The following is a 24,950-nucleotide window of genomic DNA, read 5'->3' as shown; positions in this document are numbered from 1 at the left end:
CCCAACCTATTTTACTTTTCAGCAGCCTTTGATAGAGCTAACTATTACCTCTGTCAGTCCCTTTCTTCATTTGTCTTCTGGATACCATTTCCTTCATTTCCTTTTGTTCTCCCCTTACCTTACTGGGCTGCTTTTCAATTTCCTTTGCTGGCTTTTCAGCCAAGTCACTTAAACTCTTTGAGCCTGAGTTTCCTCATCTGTAAAGTGACAGTAAGAATAGTATTAAATAAGATAATACCTACTGAGCACATAGAACAATGGCCAGCATCTGCTAACAGCTTTGTAAATTTAGCTGTTATTGTGATAAGTTTGTTATGTGTCCAGTCTGCAATAAGTGTTTTTCATCTTTGTGGTTTCAGTCACTGTTCAGTAAGCTAGGCTTTTTCTCTAATTTCATGCTTTTGGATAGGGAAAAACTCATGGTTTCTGGGCAGAGTGCCACTGGAGAATCATGTGCAGAAAACAGACACAGACTTATTTAGTTACTTACCATCCTTCCTTCCTTCTTTCTTTTTTTCAAACACAGATTTCCTAAAGCCATTCCTATTTGTTTCTTTTAGTTTTCCCCAAGTTTACAAAGCACCAATGCTATTGACAAACAGTTTGTTGAGTGGAGCAGAAATTTATCAGCAGTTTAAACTGTTTAGTTGTTTTTTTACTTACTCCCTGAAAGTTAGGTAGCTTGCTCAAAAACTCTACCCTCTTTCAAGAGACTTGAAAATTGGGAGTGTGATTCCGAAGGAGTTTTACATCTCTGCCGAATGAAGAAGGGTTGATGGAACTGAGGATGTGAAATCTGAAGAAGACTTAGTAGAGATACCATCACTGCACTTAAATGCAGGAGAGGGGTTAGATTTGTTCTTGGTCATTCCAGAGGAACATAGGGATCAAAGCTGCTGGGAAACAATCATTGATCTCTCATGTGGTGGAACCTTCTGTTAGAGTGGCTCCAATGAGAATGGTCTGCAGTAGTGGAAGTAGTGTTTCCCAACCTTGCAGATGTCCACACTAATGCCACGTGGTCTCCTTACATAAAGTGTGGAGAAGGTTTAAACACTGATGCAGAAACTTAGAGGGTTCCTTCTAATCCATGAACCCAAGCCTATGAAAAAGAAATAGAGGTTTGAGAAACACTCATTTTGTCATTAGTTTTGATGATTTTCAATAGCTTTATGTTGTCTGAACTATACTCTTAAAAAAAAATGTTCTCTACTAGCAGTCCTCTGCTTCGAGCATGTATGTCAACTTTATTTTTTCATTCGTTATCAGGTTTCAGAGTCTGTTCCAGGTAAATCCTCTGTTCCCTGCATTGGGCTTTTTCATTCCCACATCTGCATTGTTACAAGTGTTATGTGCTTCACACAGAAGTCTATTCTTTCTGATATTCCTCTCTATTTCTCAAACTAATTTATTGCTCAATAGCAAAAATCCTCCAAATAACCCAATTTAAAAATGGGCAGAGAGGGTATGTGGAAGGCCAACAGGTACATGAAAAGGTGCTCAACATCATTTGTCATCAGGGAAATGCAAATTAAAACCACAGTGAGGTATCAGCTCATACTTTAGAGTTGCCATGATCAAAAAGACAAGAGAACAAATGTTAGCGAGGATGTGGAGGAAAGGGAATGGCCACTATGGCCAACATGAAGCTTCTTCAAAAAATTAAAAATACAGCTGCTATATGATCCAGCAATTCCACTTCTGCTAATATGTTAAAGGAAATGAAAAACTCAAAAAGGTATCTGCACTCCATGTTTATTGCAGCATTATTTATAATATCCGAGACATGAAAACAACCTAAGTGTTCATTGTGGGACGAACAGATAAAGAAGTTGTGGTATTTATATGCGATGAAATATTATTTGGCCATAAAAAACAAGGAAATCCTACCATTTGTGTCACTGTGGATCGACACTGAAGGCACTCTGCTAAGTGAAATAAGTTAGAGAAAGACAAATACTGTATGATCTCATTTATATATAGGATTAAAAAAAACCCCAAATTCATAGAAAAAGAGCTCAGACTTGTGGTTCCCAGAAGCAGGGTTGCAGGAGGGGGGACTGGAGGAAAGTGGTCAAAAGGTACAAACCTACAGTTATAAAGAACTGCTCGTGATATAATGCACAATATGGCGACTTAGCTAATGTTGCTGTAGGATACATAGGAGCAGTAAGGTAGTTAATGCTGAGTTCTCATCACAAGGAAGAGGTTGTTTTTTTCTTCTTTCCTTTTGTAGCTCTATGAGATGATGAACATAAGCTGAACCTTTTGTAATCATTTCATACTATGTAGAAATCAGACCGCCATGCTGTATACCTTAAACTTACACAGTGATATATGTCAGAAATTTCTCAAACTGGAAGAAAAGCCCCCCCAAAACACACTTTACCCAGGAATTATTCCTCATAATTATCTATTTTATTGCTCCCTTTCTTTGCATTCTCTCAGTTCCTTTTACTATGCAGGTTTGTACTCTCTTAGTTTTTTTAAATGTGATTTATCTTCCAAGGTGTATTGTATCCTATAGGGCAGGGAGAGGGATTTTACAGTTGACTCTTGAACAATGCAAGTAGTTAGGGGCACTGACCCCTCCCTCTCCCATCCCTGCAGTCAAAAATTTGTTTGTTCCCCTAAAACTAGCTTACTGTTAACCAGAAGCCTTACTGGTAACATAAAGTTGATTAACATATTCTGTACGTTTTACATATATACTATATACTGTGTTCTTACAATAAAGTGAGAGAAAAGAAAATGTTATTAGAGAAAATCATAACAAAGAGAACGTAGAGTACTCTGCTGTATTTATCGAAAAAAATCCACATATAAATGGATCCACACGGTTCAAACCCCTGTTGTTCAAGGATCAACTGTACTTTCTAATTTTTATGTATTTCCTATGACATAGATTCTTTGTTGCAGTAGTTTGTGTTTATTATTGATGTTGGCAATTAATTAAATCACAACTTTTAATTGAAAAGTTCTTTTTAAACTTAAGTATATGAAAGTACTGATAGCAAAATAATGTTACCAGTTTCTGGGAAAATAGGTTATTCATACTCTTATGTTAACATTTGCCATTTTTGTACACTCTGGGTTTTGTTTAAGGTTCTTCTATTACTGCAAGAGCCACAGCTATGTTTCATGGCCCACTCCGGCGCCAGCTTCATCATGCACTCATACCTCATGGGAAAGGTGGGCGTTCCTCAGTCAGTGGGGTTGTGGCCACTGTGTTTGGAGCAACAGGATTCCTGGGCCGCTATGTTGTCAACCACCTTGGTAAGTAAAATTCTTTGAGTTCCCTGTGCTCCAGTGCCATTTATTAGGTAGGGTTGCCCTACCTAATAAATGCCTAATTAGGCAACCCTAATGAGAAGCCAGGAGCCATGTTTCTTTTCAATTTAACAGTGTTGCACACATTACTTCTACCTTGGATTTATGTAATTTTGATCTGCTCTACATTGGGAAGTATTATCATGCTTCCTGTATAGGATGTTGAGACAGGAATAGGGGTCTCCGAAAAGTTATAGCATCTCTAGCACAGCAAAATATGCTTTTTGTAAAACATGATATCCATTCACTTATACTAGAAGTTAAATATTTACCAAATCACTGTCATATGAAGTATCCATATTATGTTAATGTTGATCCTTGCTTCAATCCATTCTTTCTTAGGACGTATGGGATCACAGGTGATCATACCCTATCGGTGTGACCCATATGACACCATGCACCTTCGTCCCATGGGTGACCTGGGTCAGATTATCTTTCTGGTAAGAGCCTGTATGACTGATTATTGGAGTTGACAGATACAAATTACGGAGGTCATTTTTAGGAGAGAGAGAGAGAGCAGCAGTTTCATTCCAGAGTGAACCGAGGGCATCCTTTATTCACCCATTCTTGTAAACTCTTGCCCAGCAGTTGACTAACGTTTTCTGTAAAGGGCCAGATAGTAAATATTTTAGCTTTTGTAGGTCATAGGATCTTTTCATGATTGTTCAGGTCTGCGCTTCTAGCCTGAAAGCAGCCATAGATAATGTATAAATGAAAGGAAGTGGCTGTGTTCTAATAAAACTTTATTTACCACATTACTGGTTAATCTTAATTAAGATGTGCTGTAATTATACACACCAGATTTCAAAGACTTAGTACAAAGAAAATGATATATATCATTAATAATTTCTTACACCTATTACATAGTGAAATAATATTTGGATATACTAGGTTAAAGAAAGTATATTATTCAAATGAATTTCACCTGTTTCTTTTTACTCTTTTAGAAGTGACTGGTGGAAAATTTAGATGGCTTATCTGCCTCATGTTATATTTCCTTTGGACAGTGCTTCTGTAGATGGTGGAGATCACAAATAGGGTGTTTTATAACTTAAGTTTCCTTGGCACAGAATGAACTTAGAACAGTGCTCGCTGTGCTTCCCTATTGTTTAGACCAAGAGTTGCCAATGAGGCAAGGAGGGTGGGGGCTGGGAACAGGGTAAGGCAGACCCTTCAGGGAGGTGATTAAAAATGTGTTGGCCTTTTCGGTTGCCATTATGACTGAAGTTTATACTGATTTCTTAGCTAGGGACCAGGGATGCTAAATATCATATAGTGCCCAGGGCAGTCCCTTTCCACAAAGAGTTACACTGTCCCCAGTGCCTGCAGTTATCCTGTTCAGAAACACTCTGGGCATTCATGCTCAGTCCTCCTGTTCTTCTGGCTAAATTGTCCTGCTTTTATCATTTTATATGGAGTTGAGCTCTTCCATGTACACACTTCCCCTTTTAAAAAATATTTGGTAAACATCCTTAAGATCTCTGATCTATTCCTGCAGATTATTTGTGATCTCTCTTAAATTCTTACTTATTTTTGGGACGCCTGGGTGGCTCAGTAGTTGAGGGTCTGCCTTTGGTTCAGGGCGTGGTCCCAGAGTCCTGGGATCGAGTCCCACATCAGGCTCCCTGCGAGGAGCCTGCTTCTCCCTCTGCTTCTCTCTGTGTCTCTCATGAATAAATAAATAAATAAATATTTTTAAAAAATGAATTTCTATGTATTTTTAATAGCATTTTCATTTATTCCTTACTGAATGTTCACAAGCTAAGTATATTATGTTGGAAATTTCTTGTTGCTAAAGTGTTTTTCTTTCCTGAAAATCTTATTCTCAAATATCTTCTTGGTCTTACTGTTAGTTACAGGAGCTTATTTTCTTTCTAGTTTCTTTATGACTTGGGATTATTGGTTACTTTGTCAATCCTCAGAATTAAAGTTTTTCACAAATAATAGGTGAAAACTTTAGCTGGTAGATGCAGTCATTGGAATTGAGCTATATGATCTATATTCCATTCTTCCCATAGGTATTTATTGAGTGCCACATTGACCTAAATTATGAACATGTCTTGATGAATAAGACTGCAGGGAGTTCTCAGTGTTAACAGAGAACATGGGGACTAAGCATAGAACCTTTTTTTTTTTTTTTTGAATGAGAGAGAGAATGAGTGAGCATGAGAGTAGTAGAGATGGAGGGGAGGGGCAGAGGGGAGAGAGAGAGAGAATCTTAAGCAGGTTCCGTGCCCAGCATGGAGTCTGACATGGGGCTTAATGCCACAACCCTGAGATCATGACCTGAAACAGAATCAAGAGTCGACATTTAACCAGTGAGCCACCCAGGTGCCCCAAACATAGAACTTTGAATATAATAATGTTTACAAAAGTGGAAGTACAAGAAAGGTAAAATGGGAAGACTTCACTCTATTGTTTATTTTTGAGAAGGATGGACCATACTAGGTGTGGGGTACTGATTTCCCTGCTGTAGTCTCTGTTGGAAGTTGTCTGAACAACTACTTGGTTTGCTAACATGACTGTATCCCCTGGGCCTTCTCCCTGGGAATTGGATTTCCTTTTAATTCTTTCTCTCCAGGCCACCCTCTTGGGCCCTTCCTGCAGTTATGTCTCAAGCTCCTTCACTCTGAGTTTTCTTGGATTCTTTTTCTTCCACCCTTGCCATCTTTTCTAAGAAAAGCCTTCTTTAGCTCTTTATGTGAAGAACTCCTTTTTTTGGTTAGATATGTTAACTTACTGTGCTACAGATTTTATGTCTGTTTTACTTAATCTTTATAGCAAACCCATGAGGTAGGTTGTATTTTCAAATTTTACGTGGGGGTCAGAGAGAGAAGTTTTACCAAGTTTGTAAAAGGCAAATGGAATTTGCATTCCTGTCTGACTCTGCAGCTGTCACTGTGTACGTCTCTTGTAACCCCCTCCTTCATCAGTTGTAACTAGTTTGTCCTGCTGCGGGCTTCATCTTTTGATCTTGTGTCTGTTTTCTGTAGCCCCGTCTCTATTTTCTAAATTGCACCGTCCTCTGCCCCTGCTCACTACCCTTCAGCCTTCCTTTCTCACTTTCCCTTGCCACTCATACATATACCTTAGCAGTTGACCCTAAGAACTTCTTACTATTTATTTTCTTTCATTGAAATGTTTAAAAAATCCAGTCTTATCTTAACGTAGAAAATGCTTTACTTTGTCTGGGGTTATTTAATCCCCAGTCTCGATTTTGGACAAGAACCATCAACGTGACTATAGGCCTGAATCGCTACTCAGACATTTAGTTCTACACTGAAATCTGCCATTGGCTCACTCTGCTCCTTTAGGCAGGTCACTCCTCCCTGAGTGTTGTTTTAACATCTTTAGAGTAGAAATGGCTAGATCCAGGATTATAAAGAGAAAACAGTTAAAAAGAAAAAGTCATGAATGCTCCCAATTTAATGTTAGCCTTGAAGAGATAGATAACTCCTGTTTTTCAGTCGGTGGCTGGTTACTGCAAAAAGGGAAAGACAGTTTTCCTCCCAAAGGCTCTTAGGCTTTATTTCAGGAGGGGAGATTTGGTAACTAGAATCCCTTACAAACTTGCGGGGGGCAGGTGGGTGGTCAGAAATGGATGTGCCCCACTAAAAATGGATATTGTCTTTTCTAATTCTATCATTTCATTACCTGAATAAAACAGATATACTGTGACCTATTTGTCTCAAGGAGAGTCAGAGAACCAGCAGGGAATTTGAGACCTCATGACCATTCCTCTTATAATAAATGGAGCCTGCATGAAATGGTACCATATTATGACTATAACAGGCCCTGTTTTGAAACTTGCCCTTATGTTTGCATCTGACTGACTTCTGTTCTTATAGGAATGGGATGGGAGAAACAAAGATTCTATCCAAAGAGCAGTGAAGCACAGCAATGTGGTCATTAATCTTATTGGGCGAGAATGGGAAACCAAGTAAGTCTTTGGCTCTTGTGTTTTCTTTGTATATGCTGTCTTAGGGTTCAGTAGATATTCATTGGATACCTTCTAATGTCAGGCATTATAGTTGTCACATTTTTAAAGTCCATTAAGCATTGATTGAACACCTGTTTACTTACATACCCCAAAACCCTCTTTCAGGAGATTTAGTCTGGTATAAGTAAACAAAGTGATGTGCTACCCATAAAAAGCCAGTATGGATTGTGTCAGTATGGTTGGTGTCATCAACTTGATGTTAATGTTATTGCATTAAACTGGAGATTGATTTTTTTTAGTTTTTTTTTTTTTTTTCCCCTGAGGGAAACAAACCCAGGGATAAAAAGTGGGTCCCTCTTTAGCTCCCAACACTTCCCCGCTCCCTACCCAGCCACTACAGTGAGATGTTCTCAAAGGGTCTCAGCCTTGGGATTCCTTGAGGTCCGAGAATATTATGTATACTGATTTATAACTTATAGTAATAAATTAGGTAATATATACAGTACTTCAATTATGTATAGTAGTGATGAGCAGTAAAATTTATATGTATATCAAAAATACACATATGTGTATATATATATATATATATATATATATTAATTTTGACCCTGTGTTAAATCATTGCCATTTACAAGTTTAACTATTATGAATTATAGTAATAGTATGAAAACCAGCTTATCACAGAAAGCTTTGGGATCCGGAGTCAGGTTTTCTTAACTGATCCCTTTTTCTTCCTTCTTCCAGAAACTTTGATTTTGAGGATGTTTTCGTGAAGATTCCCCAAGCAATTGCCAAAGTGTCCAAGGAAGCTGGAGTTGAAAAATTCATTCATGTTTCACATCTGAATGCTGATATTAAAAGCTCTTCTAGGTATCTGAGAAATAAGGTAAGTGGTTCACAGAGCTGGAGTTTCTTGGCCCCTTCGAAACATGACTTAAGTGAGAAGAGTTTCTCATTGACATATCCAGAATTAAAAGGGGTTTCTAATTCTCCAGATTTAGAATTAGATTGATGTGTGTGTTGTGTTCTGGCATTTCTTTTGAGTGCCTTCTGTTTGTAGGGAACTATGGTAACGGGCTTCAGAGATGGATAGAGCATTATTACCTGTTCTCAAATGCTGAAAGTTGCTTGGGGCATAATAGAATTATATAGTAAACTTCGTAAGAGTAGAGTGTTATTCCTGCCGAAAGAGTCCTACCTGTGTTTTACCTACAAGGTTAAAAGGCCATTTTTTTCCCTCAAACCTTGTGCGTAGTCATGGTCTTATGTAGCTCTTGTTGTAAGCATAATGTAAAGGCTGAGAATGACAGGGATAAATATTTGGCAAGGAAATATAGTATGTAGGCTTTTTATACTTCCAGAAACCACATTGTCATCGAGATTGTATCTAGGTATTGACCATTCTGATTTGGAGTCAGTCTAACATGAAATGTCTTTATTGTCAGGGATTCAGAGAAATTGCAGTATCTGACTGTCTTTGGCATTTGTTTTCTGCTATGATGAGCCACTTTGGGTCAAATTTATAAGGCCACTGAGTTCTTTGCCAGTGGCTCCCAACTTTTTTGACCCACTGCATTCTTTATTGAACAAATGATTTAGTAAGTACCTTCTGTGTGCTGCATATTGTATTAGGTGGTGTATAGTGTAGTGAATAAAACAGACATGGTCTTAGCCCATGTCTGCTTTCTAATCCATTGAGGAAAATAATTCCACTTCTGCCTAGTGTTGCAAAGTAGGGAACTGTGCCATAGGAGAATATGATGGTGGAGAGAGAACATCTATCAGTTAGGAGCATTTAATTGCTAGCATCTGAAAATTCAGTGTAATCTGGCTGAAACATAAAGGGAGTTTATAGGCCCCTATATCTGAAAAAATCCAACAATAAGGAAGCTTAGCCCTATTGGTGCCAAGGTTCATCAGAGTTTCAGCTTTGATTCTTTCAGCCTTTTTTTTTTTTTTTTTTAAAGATTTTATGTATTTATTCATGACAGACAGAGAGAGAGAGAAAGGCAGAGGGAGAAGCAGGCTCCCTGTAGGGTGCCCAATGTGGGACCCGATCCCAGGATGCCAGGATCACGCCCGGAGCCAAAGGCTGACACTCAACCGCTGAGCCACCCAGGCATCCCTCAGCCTTTTTTGTTGTGTAAGCTTTGTTTCTCATGGTCATGGAACTGGCTTGTAGGGCATCCAAGCCTCACCATTTTCAAACTGCATGGATGAGGGAGAATGAGCGTGTACACTCTGTGCCTGCCTCCACACTGGCACTCACAGAATCCGCTCAATCTATGGTTGTTTGGAAGGGCCAGGGTGGGAGAAAACTCAGATGTCCAGCCCCATGGCTTACACCACAAGGTGGATTTGGTTTCTGTTGAATATAAGGGGAGAAACACGTGAGAAAGACAAGGCTTTCGGGCAGTGGTTCTTACCATTAGCTGCCCATTAGAATCACTGAAAGAACTTCTTTGAAAAATCCTGCACCATGACCGATGAAAATAGAATCTCTGGGGATAGAACTCAGGCATCAATATTTTTAACTTATTTATTTATTTATTTATTTACTTTTAATTTATGATAGTCACAGAGAGAGAGAGAGAGAGAGAGAGAGAGAGAGGCAAAGACACAGGCAGAGGGAGAAGCAGGCTCCGTGCACCGGGAGCCCGACGTGGGATTGGATCCCAGGTCTCCAGGATCGCGCCCTGGGCCAAAGGCAGGTGCCAAACCGCTGCGCCACCCAGGGATCCCAATATTTTTAACTCTTGCTGGGTGATTCCAAAGCTTAGCAAAGATTGAGAAATAGTATTTACAGAGAAGGAAGAGGATGATCCAGTTTTGGATGCAGGTTACATTGCAAGTGTGTGTTAATCATCCAAGTAACAATGATGGTGAGTGGGATTTATGATCCTGGAGCTCAGAAGTGAGGTCTGGTTTGGAGATATAAAACCAGTTAATTAGGGGCACCTGGGTGTCTTAGTCCATTGGGCGTCTATCTTCAGTGTGGGTCATGATCCTGGGGTCCTGGGATCAAGCCCCTCAGTGGGCTCCCTGCTCAGCGGGGAGCCTGCTTCTCTATCTGCCCCTTCCCCCGAGAGCTCATGCTCTCTCTCTTGCTCTCTCTCTCTCTCTCCCAAATAAATAACATCTTTACAAGAAAAACCAGTTATTGAAGCAAGGTTTGAGAATAAGTTTGCCTAATGAGAAAGCGTAGATTGAGAGAACTTTGACAGAGCCCAGAGGAATACCATTGATTAGTACTCTGGTAGACAAGGAGGCACCTGCAAAAACCAAAACAAAGACTGAGAAGAAGTGGATGTGGCAAGGTAGGAGGGAAACAAAGAGTGCGCAAAGTCATGGAAGCCAAGGGAAGACGGTTTATAGGAAGGGAGTCGTTGCTTATGAAAGCTGATAAGAAGCCTAATGAGGTAAGAACTGGAGAGTCAACTTGGATCTATCGATATGAAGGTCATCTATGATTTGGTCAAGAATGGTTTGGGTGCAGGTGTCAGGGCGGAATCACAGGTGAGCACAGAGCGTGAGCAGGAGCTAAGGCAGTGGGGCAGCATTTTAAGTAGTTTGGTAAGAGGAGAGAGGGGGCAAGAAGTTGGAGGGGTACATAGAACTGGGATTCTTTTTTTCCTCTTAAGGTGGAAGGTCTTAACATTGTGTAAGTACTGGTGAGAGGGTACTGGTTAGAGTTGTGGATTTTCTGGCAGCAACGTGAGATGGTTTTGTCTGCTGTTGTATTTTCTCTTTGGATGAGAAGGTAAACTCATTTACTAGAAGGAAGAGAATAATAAGGGAGGAATCTGAATAGAATGGAGAATGTTCGAAATTGTCATAGGAGAGAACAGCTAATTAGAAGAAAATCATACTTGTGGGAAATGTTGAAGGCCAAGTTAAAATCGATGATGTGAGTATATAGTGGCACCAATTTATGATTTTTTAAAAATTCAGGTGTAATTGACATATATTAGTTTCAGGTGTATAATGTAATGATTTGACATATGTATATATTGTGATCTCCACAATAAGTCTGGTTAACATCACCACATAGTTACAGATTTTTTTGTGTGTGTGATGAGAACTTTTTCTTTTTTTTAAGATTTTATTTATTAGAGAGTGTGCTTGTGTGCACATCGAGGGAAAGGGGCAGAGGGAGACGGACAAGCAGACTCCCTGCTGAGTGCAGAGCCCAATGCAGGGCTCATTCCCAGGACCCTGAGATCATGTACTGAGTTGAAGTCAGATGCTTAACCGACTGAGCCACCCAGGTACCCCTTTGTGATGAGAATTTTTAAGATCTACTTTAAAAAAAAAAAATTATTTATTTACAAGAGGCAGAGACACAGGCAGACAGAGAAGCAGGCTCCTTCAATGCGGGACTCGATCCCAGGCCCCCGGGATCATGACCTGAGCTGAAGGCAGATGCTTAACCACTGATCCACTCAGATGCCGAAGATTTACTCTTTTATTAGCAACTTTCAAATATACAATACAAGCTTATTACCTAGAGTTGTCATGCTATGTGTTACATCCTAAGGTATCTTACTTTATAACTAGAAGTTTGTTCCTTTTTATCCCCTTTGCCCCTGCCTCTGGCAGTTAGTTTGTTCTTTGTATCTATGAGTTTGGTGAGTTTTTTGTTTGCCTTTTTTTTTTTTTTTTTTTGATTTTATCTATTTATTCATGAGAGATACACAGGGAGGGAGGGAAAGAGAGAGAGAGAGAGAGAGAGAGAGAGAGAAAGGCAGGCAGAGGGAGAAGCATGCTCTTTCGGGCATGCAGGGAGCCCGATGTGGGACTCGAACCCAGGTCTCCAGGATCAGGCCCTGGGCTGAAGGCGGCGCTAAACTGCTGAGCCACCCGGGCTGCCCCTGTTTGCTTTTTTTTAAATTTCAATTCCACATATAAGTGAGATCATGTGGTATTGGTCTTTCTTTGTCTGAATTCTTTATTTAGCATAATGCCTTCAAGGGCCATTCATGTTGTTGTAGCAAATGGCAAGATTTCCTTCTTTTCTGATGGCTGGGTAATATTGCAGTGTGTGTGTGTGTGTATCACATTTTCTTTATCCGTTCATCTCCCAGTGGACTCTTAGCTTGCTTCCGTGTCTTGGCTATTTTAAATAATGCTGCAGTGAACACCGGGATGCAGATATCTTTTCAAGTTAGTGTTTTCATTTCCTTTAGATATATTAGCAGAAGTGGAATTGCTGGATCATATGGTAGTTATATTTCTAAGTTTTTGAGGAGCCCTCATGTTGTTTTCCACAGTGGCTGCACCAATTTACATTCCCACCAACAGTGCACAAGGGTTCCCTTTTCTCTACGTCCTCCCTAACATTTGTTATTTCTTGTCTTTTTGATCATTTCCATGCCAAAAGGTGTGAGGTGATATCTCATTGTGGTTTTGATTAGTACATCCCTGATGATTAGTGATTCTGGGCACCTTTTCATGTACCTGTTGAGCATCTGTGTGTCTTTACAGGAAATACGTCTATTCAGATCCTCTGCCCAATTTTTAATCAAATTGGAATTTTTTTGGTTATTGAATTGTCCAATTTATGATTTTTATGTATTTATTTTCCTCCAGCTCTGAAGGCAGCAGGAGTGCATGGCTCAAAGAAGGAGGCTGATGGGGTTTTTTCAGAATTGGGATTTTGCCTGGTGGGTGGAGTAAAGACAAAAGGATGAGGTAGATTACAATATTGGTAAGAGAGTGATTGAAAAGTTGGGCCATGGGATCTAGTCTCAGGCAATTAGGAGGGCTTGATGTGGAGGAAAACAGTGCTCCTGAGAAGGTGATGAGCAGATCTCTCAGGAACAGATGATGAAGCAGCAGCTGGAGATTGGGAGCTTGCCCTTGGAGAGTAGGGTATGTTCATGTAGTTTGAGAAGAATGGCGATTGCAGTTCTTAAAATGGTTTGTGGCCTGAATGAGCTGAAGGGGGCAGAAGTAGAGAGAAAAGGAAGTCATTGGAGTTGAGAAGCTCAAGAAACAGAGGTTCAAGTCCACCTGGACATACATGTCACTCACAGTGGTGGTGCAGGTGGAGAGGAAGGCTGGACAGGGTGCTGATACCTGCATGGAAAGAGGCCTCATCTAGGAGGAGATAGATGGTAGCAAGCTAGGGTGTAGAGGTTAGGAAGTTTCCTGACCCGTCCCTGACTCCTCTGGATAGGTATGTGTGCTGTCACTTCCATATCATGGCCTCCCACCACACTCCCTTTTCTCTGGCCAACTGCTAGATTGTTGACACCTTCCAGAGAATCTGTGATTAGAAAGAAAAATGGAGGCTGGAAAAATTCCACTACTGTTGTTATTCTCCTTTCTTCTGCCTATTTATCCCTAGGATAAATATAGTAAGAAACCCAACAAGAGCCATACAGGCAGGGCATTTTTGTATGCTAAATAGCACTTGGGGCTCGATCTCATGATCCTGAGATGATGTAGGTCTTCCTTGTTAATAGCAATCTCTGTGGAATGGGATCCGCTTTAGTTTCTGATTCTATTGAATTACCTCTCAGCTTACTCACTTATGTATTAGGAGAGGATTCTGACCCTCCTAGGAAGTAAGTACTAGGATGGTTAGTGAGGTACAGTTTTATCAGTAGCTTCCTGTTTTTCGTTGTTAGCCATTCATATTATTTTTTTCAGTTTTCTTTTTATAATATATAAAAAAGTTCTTTGTAACTGACTTTTATGAATCCTACCATAATCTGGAAAAACTGACTTTTGAAATACAAGTAACATCCTGATAGTGGAAAGAATGCAAGCTCTGTTGACTCATCTCTGAACTCTTTTTTTATCTGGCTGGTTGTTAAGGCCGTTGGAGAGAAGGAAGTGAGAGATGCATTTCCAGAAGCCATTATCATAAAGCCATCGGACATCTTTGGAAGAGAGGATAGATTCCTCAATCATTTTGCAAGTATGTATTCTTTCTTGTATTCTTGTAGAGAGGAGGAGACTAGTTAACCAAGTCAAAGTTAAGCCCAAGCTAATAGTGTTCTCTGAATTGACAGACTCAGGTATATTTTCTCTATCCCAGTTGCCCTTTTCTCCCCAGAGGTTCTCTGCCTAGCATGGTCTTTGTTACTATCTATGGAAAGCAACACTTTAGATGCACAGAAAGAGTGCAGCCTGGGGAAGCAGAGACTGACTAGTTCTGGGACTGTGGCATGTACCTGGGAGGCAGCTTCCTTGTGTTGAACTGGCGATGAAAAGAGTAGTGTGTTACCAAAATGAAGCTGCCCATGTCACAGCACCTGGTCTGTAGTCAGTGCTTAAACGTTGGCCTTGTTTTTATTTTTCATATGAAGCCGGTTCCTAAACTACCCTCTCAGTTTTAGTCTGACTGCCGTGACCCCAACATCTAAATGTTGGTTTTGAAAGACAAAGAGGCAACATCATAAGTTTGTCAGGTGCAGGTAATCAGTCTTCCTTGTTTTTTTTTTTTTTTAAGATTTTATTTATTTATTTGAGAGAGGGAGAACCCAGACGCACATTGTGGGAAGGGCAGAGGGAGAGGGGGAATCTCAAGCAGACTTCTCACTGAGTGTGGAGCCCGACTCGGGGCTCTATCTCATGATCCTGAGATGATGTAGGTCTTCCTTGTTAATAGCAATCTCTGTGGAATGGGATCCACTTTAGTTTCTGATTCTATTGAATTACCAGTTACCTCTCAGCTTACTCACTTATGTATTAGGAGAGGATTCTGACCTTCCTAGGAAGTACTAGGATGGTTAGTGAGGTACAGTTTTATCAGTAGCTTCCTGTTTTTCATTGTTAGCCATTCATATTATTTTTTTCAGTTTTCTTTATACATCCTTGGCCCATAAGTATTTGTTTTTTTGAGAACTGTTTTCCTAACTGATTTATTTAGGCTTTTTATATATTAAGGGCATGTATCTTTTGTTATATTTACTGTTCTTTTTTTTTTCTTGGCTTACTAAATTGTTTTAAAATTTATAGACTTTAATTTTTTTGAGTAGTTTTAGGTTTATAGAAAAGTTGAGTGGAAAGCACAGACAGAGCTCCCACATACCCTTTAACTCCTTGATCTCTGCCCCCAACAGTTTTCTCTTTTATTTATTTTTTTTTAAAAGATTTTATTTATTAATGAGAGAGAGAGAGAGAGAGACAGAGACAGAGGCAGAGACAGAGGGAGAAACATGCTCCATGCAGGAAGCCTGATGTGGGATGTGATCCCCAGACTTGGGATCACATCCTGAGCGAAACTCAGCCACTGAGCCACCCAGGAGTCCCTTTATTTCTATTTTTAAAAAAGATTTTATCTATTTATTTGAGAGAGAGAGAGAGACAGAGCAAGGGCAGGGAGAGGGGCAGAGGGAGAAAGAGGTAGAGGGAGAGGGAGAAGCAGACTCCCCCGCAAGCAGGACCCTGAAATCATGCATTGAGCCAACACCAAGAGCCTGAGGTTCAACCCACTGAGCTACCCAGGCATCCTCTGTGTTGCTTTTAAATAAAACCAAGAATCAGTCCCCTACCTGGGTAAGCTGTAAATGCCGCTTGCCCTTCCCCTACTCTTGAGGACCACCCTCTTGCACTCTGCATCAAGACAGTGTTATCCTTGCCTTCCCAAGCACACCCTGTTTCACAGAGTGCCAAACAGTGGGAACTGACATCACTGATCCTTATTAAAAATGATAGCATTTCACTTTTATTAAACGTTTGGTATATGCCAGGCACTGTGTGAAGCGTTTTGCCTGCATCATGCGATGGGAAGCTTTGAGGCAGGGACTGGTATGGTGGGGGGTACCCATTCCACCAGTGTGCCAAGTGCGGTTGGAAGAGGTAAAGGATCATCCAAGGTTGCACGGTCATACTCTGTTTCTCAAAGGAAGTTTCCAATGGATGGACCCAGGTGCTGGCATGTGAATCTGTTCCTGTCACTTGAGCCAGCTGAGAGGAACATTAATTTGTTTGAGAGGACGTGTGCCAACGGTATTCTGAAATTGTAGGGTGACAAAAAAGGCTCTGGGCACAGAGGTGGCAGAGTGGTTCAATCTAATCTTGGAGGTATTTTCTTTGGAAGTATTTTCCTTATAGAAGGAACACAGTGATTGCCTTGGTGGGGTCATGATGGCGGTGGGTCTCATCAAGCCCTACGTGTGCTCATTTGATGCTGAGTCAGCTGCACAAATGTACCAGTTTGATGTGGGACTTGATACCAGGACTCTAGGATCATGCCCTGAGTCTAAGGTGTTAGACGCTTAACTGATGAGTCACCCAGGTGTCCTAGTTTTCTCTATAATTAACACCTGGCATTAGTGTGGTACATTTGTTGTAATTGATGAGTCAATATTGATACATTAGTATTAACTCAAGTCCGTAATTTACATTAGGATTCATTCTTTATGTTGAACATTCTGTGGATTTTGACAAATGTATAATGACATCTACCTAGCATTAGAGTATCACAGAGAATAGTTTCATTGCCTTAAAAGTTCCTTGTGCTTGACCTATTTATCCTTCCTTCCTCACCCCACTACCTGACAAACACTCATCTTTTTCTGTCTCCATAGTTTTGCCTTTTCTAGAACACCATATGTTTGGAATCATATACTATGTCGCCCTGTCAGATTGGCTTCTTTCACTTAGCCTCTGCATTTAAGTTTCCTTTGTGTCTTTCCATGACTGATAGCTCATTTCTTTTTATAGCTGATTAATATCCCATGGTATAAATGGACCACAGTTCATTTATCCAATTTAGATAGTTAGTTCTATCCTGTGTTTTTCCCTGATTGCTCATGTCTTTTCACATTCTGTATTACCTTCCAATTTAAAAAAAGAAATGTGGTAAGAAACACAATATAAAATTTACTGGGGCTCCTTCCTTCCTTCCCTTTCTTTTGATTGTAACCATCCTAATGGGTGTGAGGTAATATTTCATTTTGATTTTCATTTCTGTAATGATTAGTGATGTTGAGCATTTTTTCCTGTGCTTGTTAGCCATTTGTGTATCTTATTTGGAGAAATGTCCGTTCACATCCTTTGCTCATTTTTTAATTGGATTTGTTGTTGAATCCCAGGAGTTCTTTATATGTTCTGGATGGTAATCCCTTATCAGATATATGATTTACAAATATTGTATTGCATTGTAGGCTGCCTTTTCATTCTGTCCTTCAGTGCACAGAAGCTTTTAATTTTTATGTAGTCCAATTCTCTTTTTACTGTTGTTGTAGTATCACCAAGAAATCATTACCAGTGATCAAACCCAGTGTCACGAGGCTTTCCCCCATATTTTCTTATAAGGATTTTGTAGTTGTAGCTCTTATGTTAAGGTCTTTGATGTATTTTGAGTTGATTTTTATATATGGTATAAGGCCAAGGTCCAATTTTATTCCTTTATATGTGGATCTTCAGTTCTCCCAGCATCATTTGTTGTAAACATTGTTATTCCCCATTAAATGATCTTGGCACTGTGTCAAAAAAAAATCATTTGATGATAGATACAGAAGTTTGTTCTGTTCCACTGGTTATATGTCTGTCTTTGTGCCATTGTTTTGATCTTGATTACTATAGCTTTGTAATAAGTTTTAAAATCAAGAGGTGAGACTTCGAAATAGTCGGAATAGTTTTTCTTTTCCAAAACAGTTTTGGCTATTTGGAGTCCCTGAAGATTCCATATGAATTTTAAGATGGTGTTTTTTGTACTTTTGCAGAATTCACCATTGGGATTTTGATAAGGATTGCATTAACCATAGATTCTTTGGGTAGTTTGACATCTTAACAGTGTTGTCTTCCACTGTGAATGTGCGATATGTTTCTATTTATTTGTTATCTTATTAAATTTCTTTCAACCCAGGCATTGGGTGTCTCAGTCAGTTAAACATCCCACTCTTGGTTTCAACTCAGGTCATGATCTCAGAATCATGAGTTCAAGCCCTCATTGGGCTCCACTCTCAGTTTAGAGTCTGCGTGAGATTCTCTTCTCCCTTTCTCTGCCCCTCTCCTCACTGTCTCTCTCTCAAATAAATAAATCTTTTTAAAAAATATCAGCAATGTTTTGTAGTTTTCAGTGCGCAAGACTTTAGCCAATTCGGTTTGTTTATTCCTGAGTATTTTATTTTTTCTGATGCTCTTATAAATAATGGCTACTTACAAAAATTTTTTTTTTGTAAGGCTTTTTTACATTCAATACACTTGGGATTTGCTTTGTTTTGTGGTGAGACATGAACCTTTTCTCCCTCCCTTCCTCTCTTTTTCTCACTTTAATAAAATGATTGTCTCAGCACCACTTATTAAATAATCTTTCAGTTCCCCACATATTTGTGGTAATACATTCATCCTATCCTAAATTCCCACTTTTTATAAGAATCTTTTTCTGAGTTACTCCTGTTGTATTGCTGATCTATTGATTCTTGTGTTCCTCCTTAGAATGGAGTGATGTCACTGAGAGTCCAGTCTTGGGAGTGGCCATGTACCAAGTGGCCACGCCATTTGATCATTTTCCCTTGCTCTCCATGTCCTTAAAGCTTTGGTCTTTTTACTTTCTGTGTTTGTTATCTGAAAAACAAGTGGCTACCTATTCACTTCCTCAGTGTCAGCTACATTTATTTCATTATTTCAGTTATGCAAAATGATTCTGCTAACCTGGAGCATGTTGAGATTGATGAGGCTTCTGGTTGTTGAGGCCTTGTAAGCATACTTCTCTTTCTTTTGCCAGATACTCGCTGGTTTGGTGGTGTACCTCTCATTTCCTTGGGCAAGAAGACTGTGAAACAACCAGTATATGTAAGTAGCCCAAATGGAGGGGCTTTGGCTGGATTCAGATTCAGGTGGTCAGTTTTCCAGTTTTATCCTAATCCTATAACTCTATCACTTTTTTCTTTTCAGTGTGCTTTAGCTACTTGTCTCTCAGTTTACCTAAGAGGTCCGTGTATTCTCTGTGTGTTCACTTGTTTGCTCATTGCTCATTTAAGAAAAATATATTGAATGTTCCAGGCACACTGTACATGTCACTGGGAATACAGAGATATGAACTAGGCACAAATTATTATCCTCACATTGGCCTCATCCAGGGGCAACTAGCAGAGCAATTGCCATGCAGTGTGGTAGTGCTTGTGATAGGGAGAGGACCTATATAATTACAGTAGAGGGATATCTAATCCAGACTTGGGGGTCAGCGACAGCTTCCCAGAGGAAACAACATTTAAGGTGAGACCTTAAAGATGACTAGCAGCAAGTCAGATGAAGAGGGTTAGGGAAGAGCATTCCATGCAGAGGGAATGGTGTGTTCAGAGTCTCAAAGGTAAGAGCATAGGTTCCATAGGTTAGGTTCCATATTATGTTGAAACCAGGGTATTTCATCTGTGGCACTGTACATTTTGGGCCAGTTATTTCTTTGTTGGAGAGCTGTTCTGGAATGTTTAGCAGCATTCCTGTCTGCTAGCCACCAGATGGCAGTAGCATAACGTCCCTAGTTGTGACAACTAAAAATACCTCCAGGCATTTGCCAAAAGTCCCTTGGGAAGCCCAAATCCCCCAGTTGAAAACCCTGAAATCATAAAATTATTATTTGGGAAAGTCAAACTGGTAGGATGTTGGCAGCTCCATGGGATTCAGCTTACTAATTTGTGATAGCATGGTAACAGCATTAGGATAAGTGGTAAGGGGTGAGATTGCAGAGATAGTGGACAAAAGTCCAATCAAAGGCCTTGACAGCTATCTGAGCATGAACATGTTCTGACCAGAAAAAATATTTAGGTGAACCTTCCAATATGTAGGTCATTTGAGCCCTTGAGAAGTGGGTTCTTTAAGGAACTTTCTGGAAACAATGCCATTATTTTAATTTAATCTTTTGCTTGGGGGTGGGAGGGGTGGGAAGTTGTGATTGATGCCACCTGATTTCCTTCCTTCCTTCCTTCCTTCCTTCCTTCCTTCCTTCCTTCCTTCCTTCCTTCCCTCCCTCCCTCCCTCCCTCCCTCCCCCCATCTCTGTTTTTTCTTTCAACAATTACTTAAACATGTGTTACAATTTCCTACAGGTTGTAGATGTATCAAAAGGAATTGTTAATGCAATTAAGGATCCAGATGCCAAAGGGAAATCTTTTGCCTTTGTTGGGTAGGTGACTAGAGTTTGACTTTAAAATTGTGCTGAACAAATTGTAATGATTTACAAGAACGATAATGTCTAAACATGTCACTCTACACTTATTTGTTGCATTTTTAGTGTCTTTATTCAACTGTTTTTATTCCAGAAATTTTATTCCTTTAGCCCCAAGGTCAGTGTACCTCAAAGAGGTGTCCGGAGGGTACTATTGTCAGAATCTCCTGAATGGTTCTATTAGATCAGACTTTGAGCAAACCAGGGAATCTGCTTTAATAAGTGACTTTTCTGTCTGAAAACCACTGCTCTAGACTATTACATATACTTAGTCTGGTGATCACCAAGGATGATTTTGTACTACTCCAGTGATGTTTTTAACATATAAAAGGATGTTACTACAGATTCGAAAACACAGAATACTTTTTTTTTTTAAGTTTTATTTTTTTTTAATTTTTTTTATTTATTTATGATAGTCACAGAGAGAGAGAGAGGCAGAGACACAGGCAGAGGGAGAAGCAGGCTCCATGCACCGGGAGCCCGATGTGGGATTCGATCCCGGGTCTCCAGGATCGCGCCCTGGGCCAAAGGCAGGCGCCAAACCGCTGCGCCACCCAGGGATCCCCAGAATACTTTTAGAGAGTAAGAATAGTTGCAAAATCAAATTGCTTTTGAGAGTATTGCAATGCCCCAGAAAGCTTGGAAATGGCTGGTTTAGGGTACAGTTGCTATTCTTGTGCAAGATTGATCATTTAGGATATGCCCTCTTTGCTCTTTAGACAGATGGGGCACAGTTAAGCTATATGACTCACCTGAGTTTTATTAAATCTTGTCACAGCTGGGTTTAGGACCTTTTTTCTGACTTAACTATAATTAAAATTTAAGACTCAGTCCAGCAGACAGAAAAGTACCAAATCTACCTAATAATTGGCCCAGAACCCTGTCATTTTATGAAGCAAACTAATGATACCTATTGTTCCATGAAAGGTGAGGATCTGATTCAATTAAGTGATAGCTTAATTCTTAAGAAATATTTGCTTCCAGAGTAATGACACTTTTCTCTCTAAGCCAGGAAACATGGTATATATTCCCAGGATTTTGACTTCATATGAATTCATTTCAATATTATTATAGGCTTAATTTACTAAGATTTTTGTCAGTGCAAAAAACCATATTGTGTTTCCATATCTATTGGCTGCAAGATGTATGCCTCTCTCTGAATTCCTAGTTCAGTATGTTAGCATGCAATCAGTAATATGCTCCAGGAGAATTAGCCCCCAAAAGTGTGTTCCTCTTAGGGTCCATAAATCACTAGACTCCAAGATACCTGACTTGAGTCAAAAGGTAGTTAGACTAGAATTCCAAAGAAAGGAACAGAAATGGCTTTACAGACTTTGCTTACTGCTTGGTGGAAATACTCTGGGAGGAGTTAGCTTTTTGCCTCTTTACCTTTGCTCAGCCCATTCCAGTCTCTGCTAGGCTGCAGTGCACCATACTTGTTTGGCATGTTGGTAGGAAAAGTAGTGCTAGGCATGGTAGCGTATGCATTTTGTGTATGTGAAACTAGATAGGCATCTGCATTTCTCTTTTTGTCTCTTTAGCTCAGGGGAAAACTTTGCTTATTGCTCATAAGACCTTAATTTTGGTCCTGGTTTTTTTTCATAGTTATTAATTATAGAACATTGGTCCATTCTATCATTCAGTCATTAAATACCTAGTGATAGACACACATATGCATAAAACTATGAGAACTAATAAAGTCAGCAGGGTCAGAAGGTACAGGATCAATATATAAAACTCGGTTTCCATATATTCACAAATGAACAATCTGAAAATAAAATGAAGAAAATAATTTTATTCACAATAGCAACAAAAAAGTAAAGTACTTACGTATAACTATGACAAATATAAAACCTGTATCCAGGAAATTGTAAAACACATTGAGGGACATTAAAGAAGAGTTCAATAAATAGAAAGACATCTCTTGGTCATGTACTGAAAGAGCCAATATTGTTAAAATGGCAATTTTCCCCAAATTCATGTATCTAGTCAACCCAATCCTATCCATATTCCAGCAGGCTTTTTTTTTTTAATTTTTTGCAAAAGTTAACAAATTAATTTTAAATTTATATGGAAATGCAAAGATCCACAATAGCCAAAACCATTTTGACAAAGAAGAAACTTGGAGCACTTAAATTTTTCAACTTCATAACTTACTCTAAAACTAGTTATAAAGACTGTGTGTGAGATGCTTGGGTGGCTCAGCAGTTGAGCGTCTACCTTTGGCTCAGGCTGTGATTCTTGGGTCCTGGGATTGAGTCCCGCATCGGGCTCTCTGCATGGAGCCTGCTTCTCCCTCTTCCTATGTCTCTTCCTCTCTCTCTGTTTCTCATAAATAAATAAATAGATTCTTTAAAAAAATACTGTGTGATGCTAGCATGAGAATAGAATATAGATGAATTAAATAGAATTGATAGTCTAGAAAGCAACCTTCATGTTTATGGATGATTGATTTTTTTTTAATTTTTATTTATTTATGATAGTCACACAGAGAGAGAGAGAGAGAGGCAGAGACATAGGCAGAGGGAGAAGCAGGCTCCATGCACTGGGAGCCCGACGTGGGATTCGATCCCGGGTCTCCAGGATCGTGCCCTGGGCCAAAGGCAGGCGCTAAACCACTGCGCCACCCAGGGTTCCCGATGACTGATTTTTGACAAAAGTGCTGTGACACCTCAGTGGGGAAAGGATAATCTTTTCCACAAATGGTCCTGGGAAATCCATTTGCAAAAAGGTAAACATAAGCCCTTAGCTTCACACAATAACATGAAAAAATTAACTCAAATTATATTAGAGACCTAAATGTAAGAGTTAAAACTATAAAACTGGGCAGCCCCAGTGGCACAGCGGTTTGGCGCCGCCTGAAGCCTGGGGTGTGATCCTGGAGACCCGGGATCGAGTCCCGCATCAAGCTCCCTGCGTGGAGCCTGCTTCTCCCTCTGCCTGTGTCTCTGCCTCTCTCTCTGTGTCTATGAATAAATAAATAAAATCTTTAACAAAAAAACTATAAAACCTTTGGAAGAAAACTAATCGTCTAGACTTTGGGCTAGGCAGAAATTTTTTTTTTTTTTTTAAGATTTTGTTTGTTTTAGAGAGACAGTTGTGAGTAAAGGGAGAAGTAGAGGGGAAAGAAGAAGAAGGGTGAAGAATCACAAGCAGGCTCCATGCTGAGCATGGAATTGGACATGGAGCTCAATCTCACAACCCTGAGATTATGATCTGAACTGAAACCAGGAGTCATGTTCAACTGAGCCACCCAGGCACCCCAGGCAGAGATTTTTTAGATATGATATTCAAAGCCTACTTCATAAAAGGAAAAACTGATAAATTAGACTCCACCAACATGGAAAAGTTTTGTACTTCAGAAGGCAGCAGTAAGAAAATGATGTTGAGTGGAGAGATCATTGGCTAAAAGGCAGGGCAGGGTGGATCAGAGAGGTATGTGGAAAACTTGAGGACAGAGGAGAAGATTGGAAGTATTCCCTGGGAGCACAGAACACCTCCTAGGAGAGCATAGTAGGGTAGCAAAGCAGAACTGAGTCTTTTATCTGAAGGTAGGGGTCAGAAGGATAGGTGAAGCCAGATTGCCCAGCTCTGTTTTCTCTGCAACTCTGTCTTGCTGGGGTTCTGGTGCAAAGAAGGCAGACACTTGTATGAACCAGAGAAGGGACTATGCTGTGCTAGTATAGTGGAGAGGCAGCTGAGGGATAAGGTGTTGCTGAGGCTGTTTGCAAAGGAATGCCTATAATGTTGAACCATGAAACTGAAGCTGGAAAGGACACGGCTTCAGTGTACCTTTCTCTGTGAGCAGAGGCACTTGAACCGGTCTTTGAGTCACAGTTAATGGAACACAGAGTGCTTCAGAGAAGCTGAAGAGCCTTTTACATATAATTAATTTACCCTTGATACTGATACTGCTTGTCTTTGTAAAGATTACAGATTGTTCTTTGGCATAGTGTATATGCCCTATAGTGCTTCTTCCACATCCTTCTGGAACTTGAAGGAAGCTATCTGAGGCCTTTGTCTGATAGTTCCCCTGGCTGACGTTTTCATGTTTTTTGTTTTTGTTTGCTGAAATGTCAGAGTGAGGAGTGTCTCATTGAATCATACTCCTCTAACTTTCAGCTCTCATAGGCTTTCTGAGGCAAAGGGGACCAGACAAAAACAGGTGAAGAGATATTAAAATGTATTATAAGCAATAATAATTATTAAAGCGAGGTTGTACCAGTACAAAACTATTCAGGTCTGTGGAATAGAAAATCTAGAAGCAGTCTCAAGCATGTAAGAATAAAGAATACAGTATGTGACATTTCAAAATATGGGGAAAGGGTAGATTATTCAGTAAATGGTATTATATCTTTACTTTATATCATTACAAAAATAGCTTGCAAAAGGAACATATGTTATGGATTAAAGAACCCCAAAACGTTAGAAAAAATATGTCGGATGGCTCAGTTGGTTAAGCGTCTGCCTTTGGCTCAGGTCATGACCCTGGAGTCCCAGAATTGAGCCCTGCATCAGGCTCCCTGCTGAGCAGGGAGTCTGTTTCTCCCTCTGA

General features: G+C 39.8%; 1 protein-coding gene across 1 annotated transcript in view; it reads left to right on the top strand.

The window, feature by feature from the left end:
* NDUFA9 (NADH:ubiquinone oxidoreductase subunit A9) overlaps window positions 1-24,950 on the top strand; it is a 40,704-nt gene that overhangs the window by 2,988 nt on the left and 12,766 nt on the right. Inside the window, exons 2-8 of the mRNA XM_077871393.1 lie at window positions 3,106-3,276; window positions 3,673-3,770; window positions 7,179-7,270; window positions 8,015-8,156; window positions 14,093-14,195; window positions 18,957-19,024; window positions 20,277-20,353. Coding sequence (XP_077727519.1) covers window positions 3,106-3,276; window positions 3,673-3,770; window positions 7,179-7,270; window positions 8,015-8,156; window positions 14,093-14,195; window positions 18,957-19,024; window positions 20,277-20,353 — 751 coding nt within the window. The remainder of the gene's footprint in view (window positions 1-3,105; window positions 3,277-3,672; window positions 3,771-7,178; window positions 7,271-8,014; window positions 8,157-14,092; window positions 14,196-18,956; window positions 19,025-20,276; window positions 20,354-24,950) is intronic.

The sequence above is a fragment of the Canis aureus genome, chromosome 25, assembly GCF_053574225.1.
Source record: "Canis aureus isolate CA01 chromosome 25, VMU_Caureus_v.1.0, whole genome shotgun sequence".
Lineage (NCBI taxonomy): Eukaryota > Metazoa > Chordata > Mammalia > Carnivora > Canidae > Canis > Canis aureus.
This window is presented reverse-complemented; position numbering and strand designations above follow the sequence as displayed.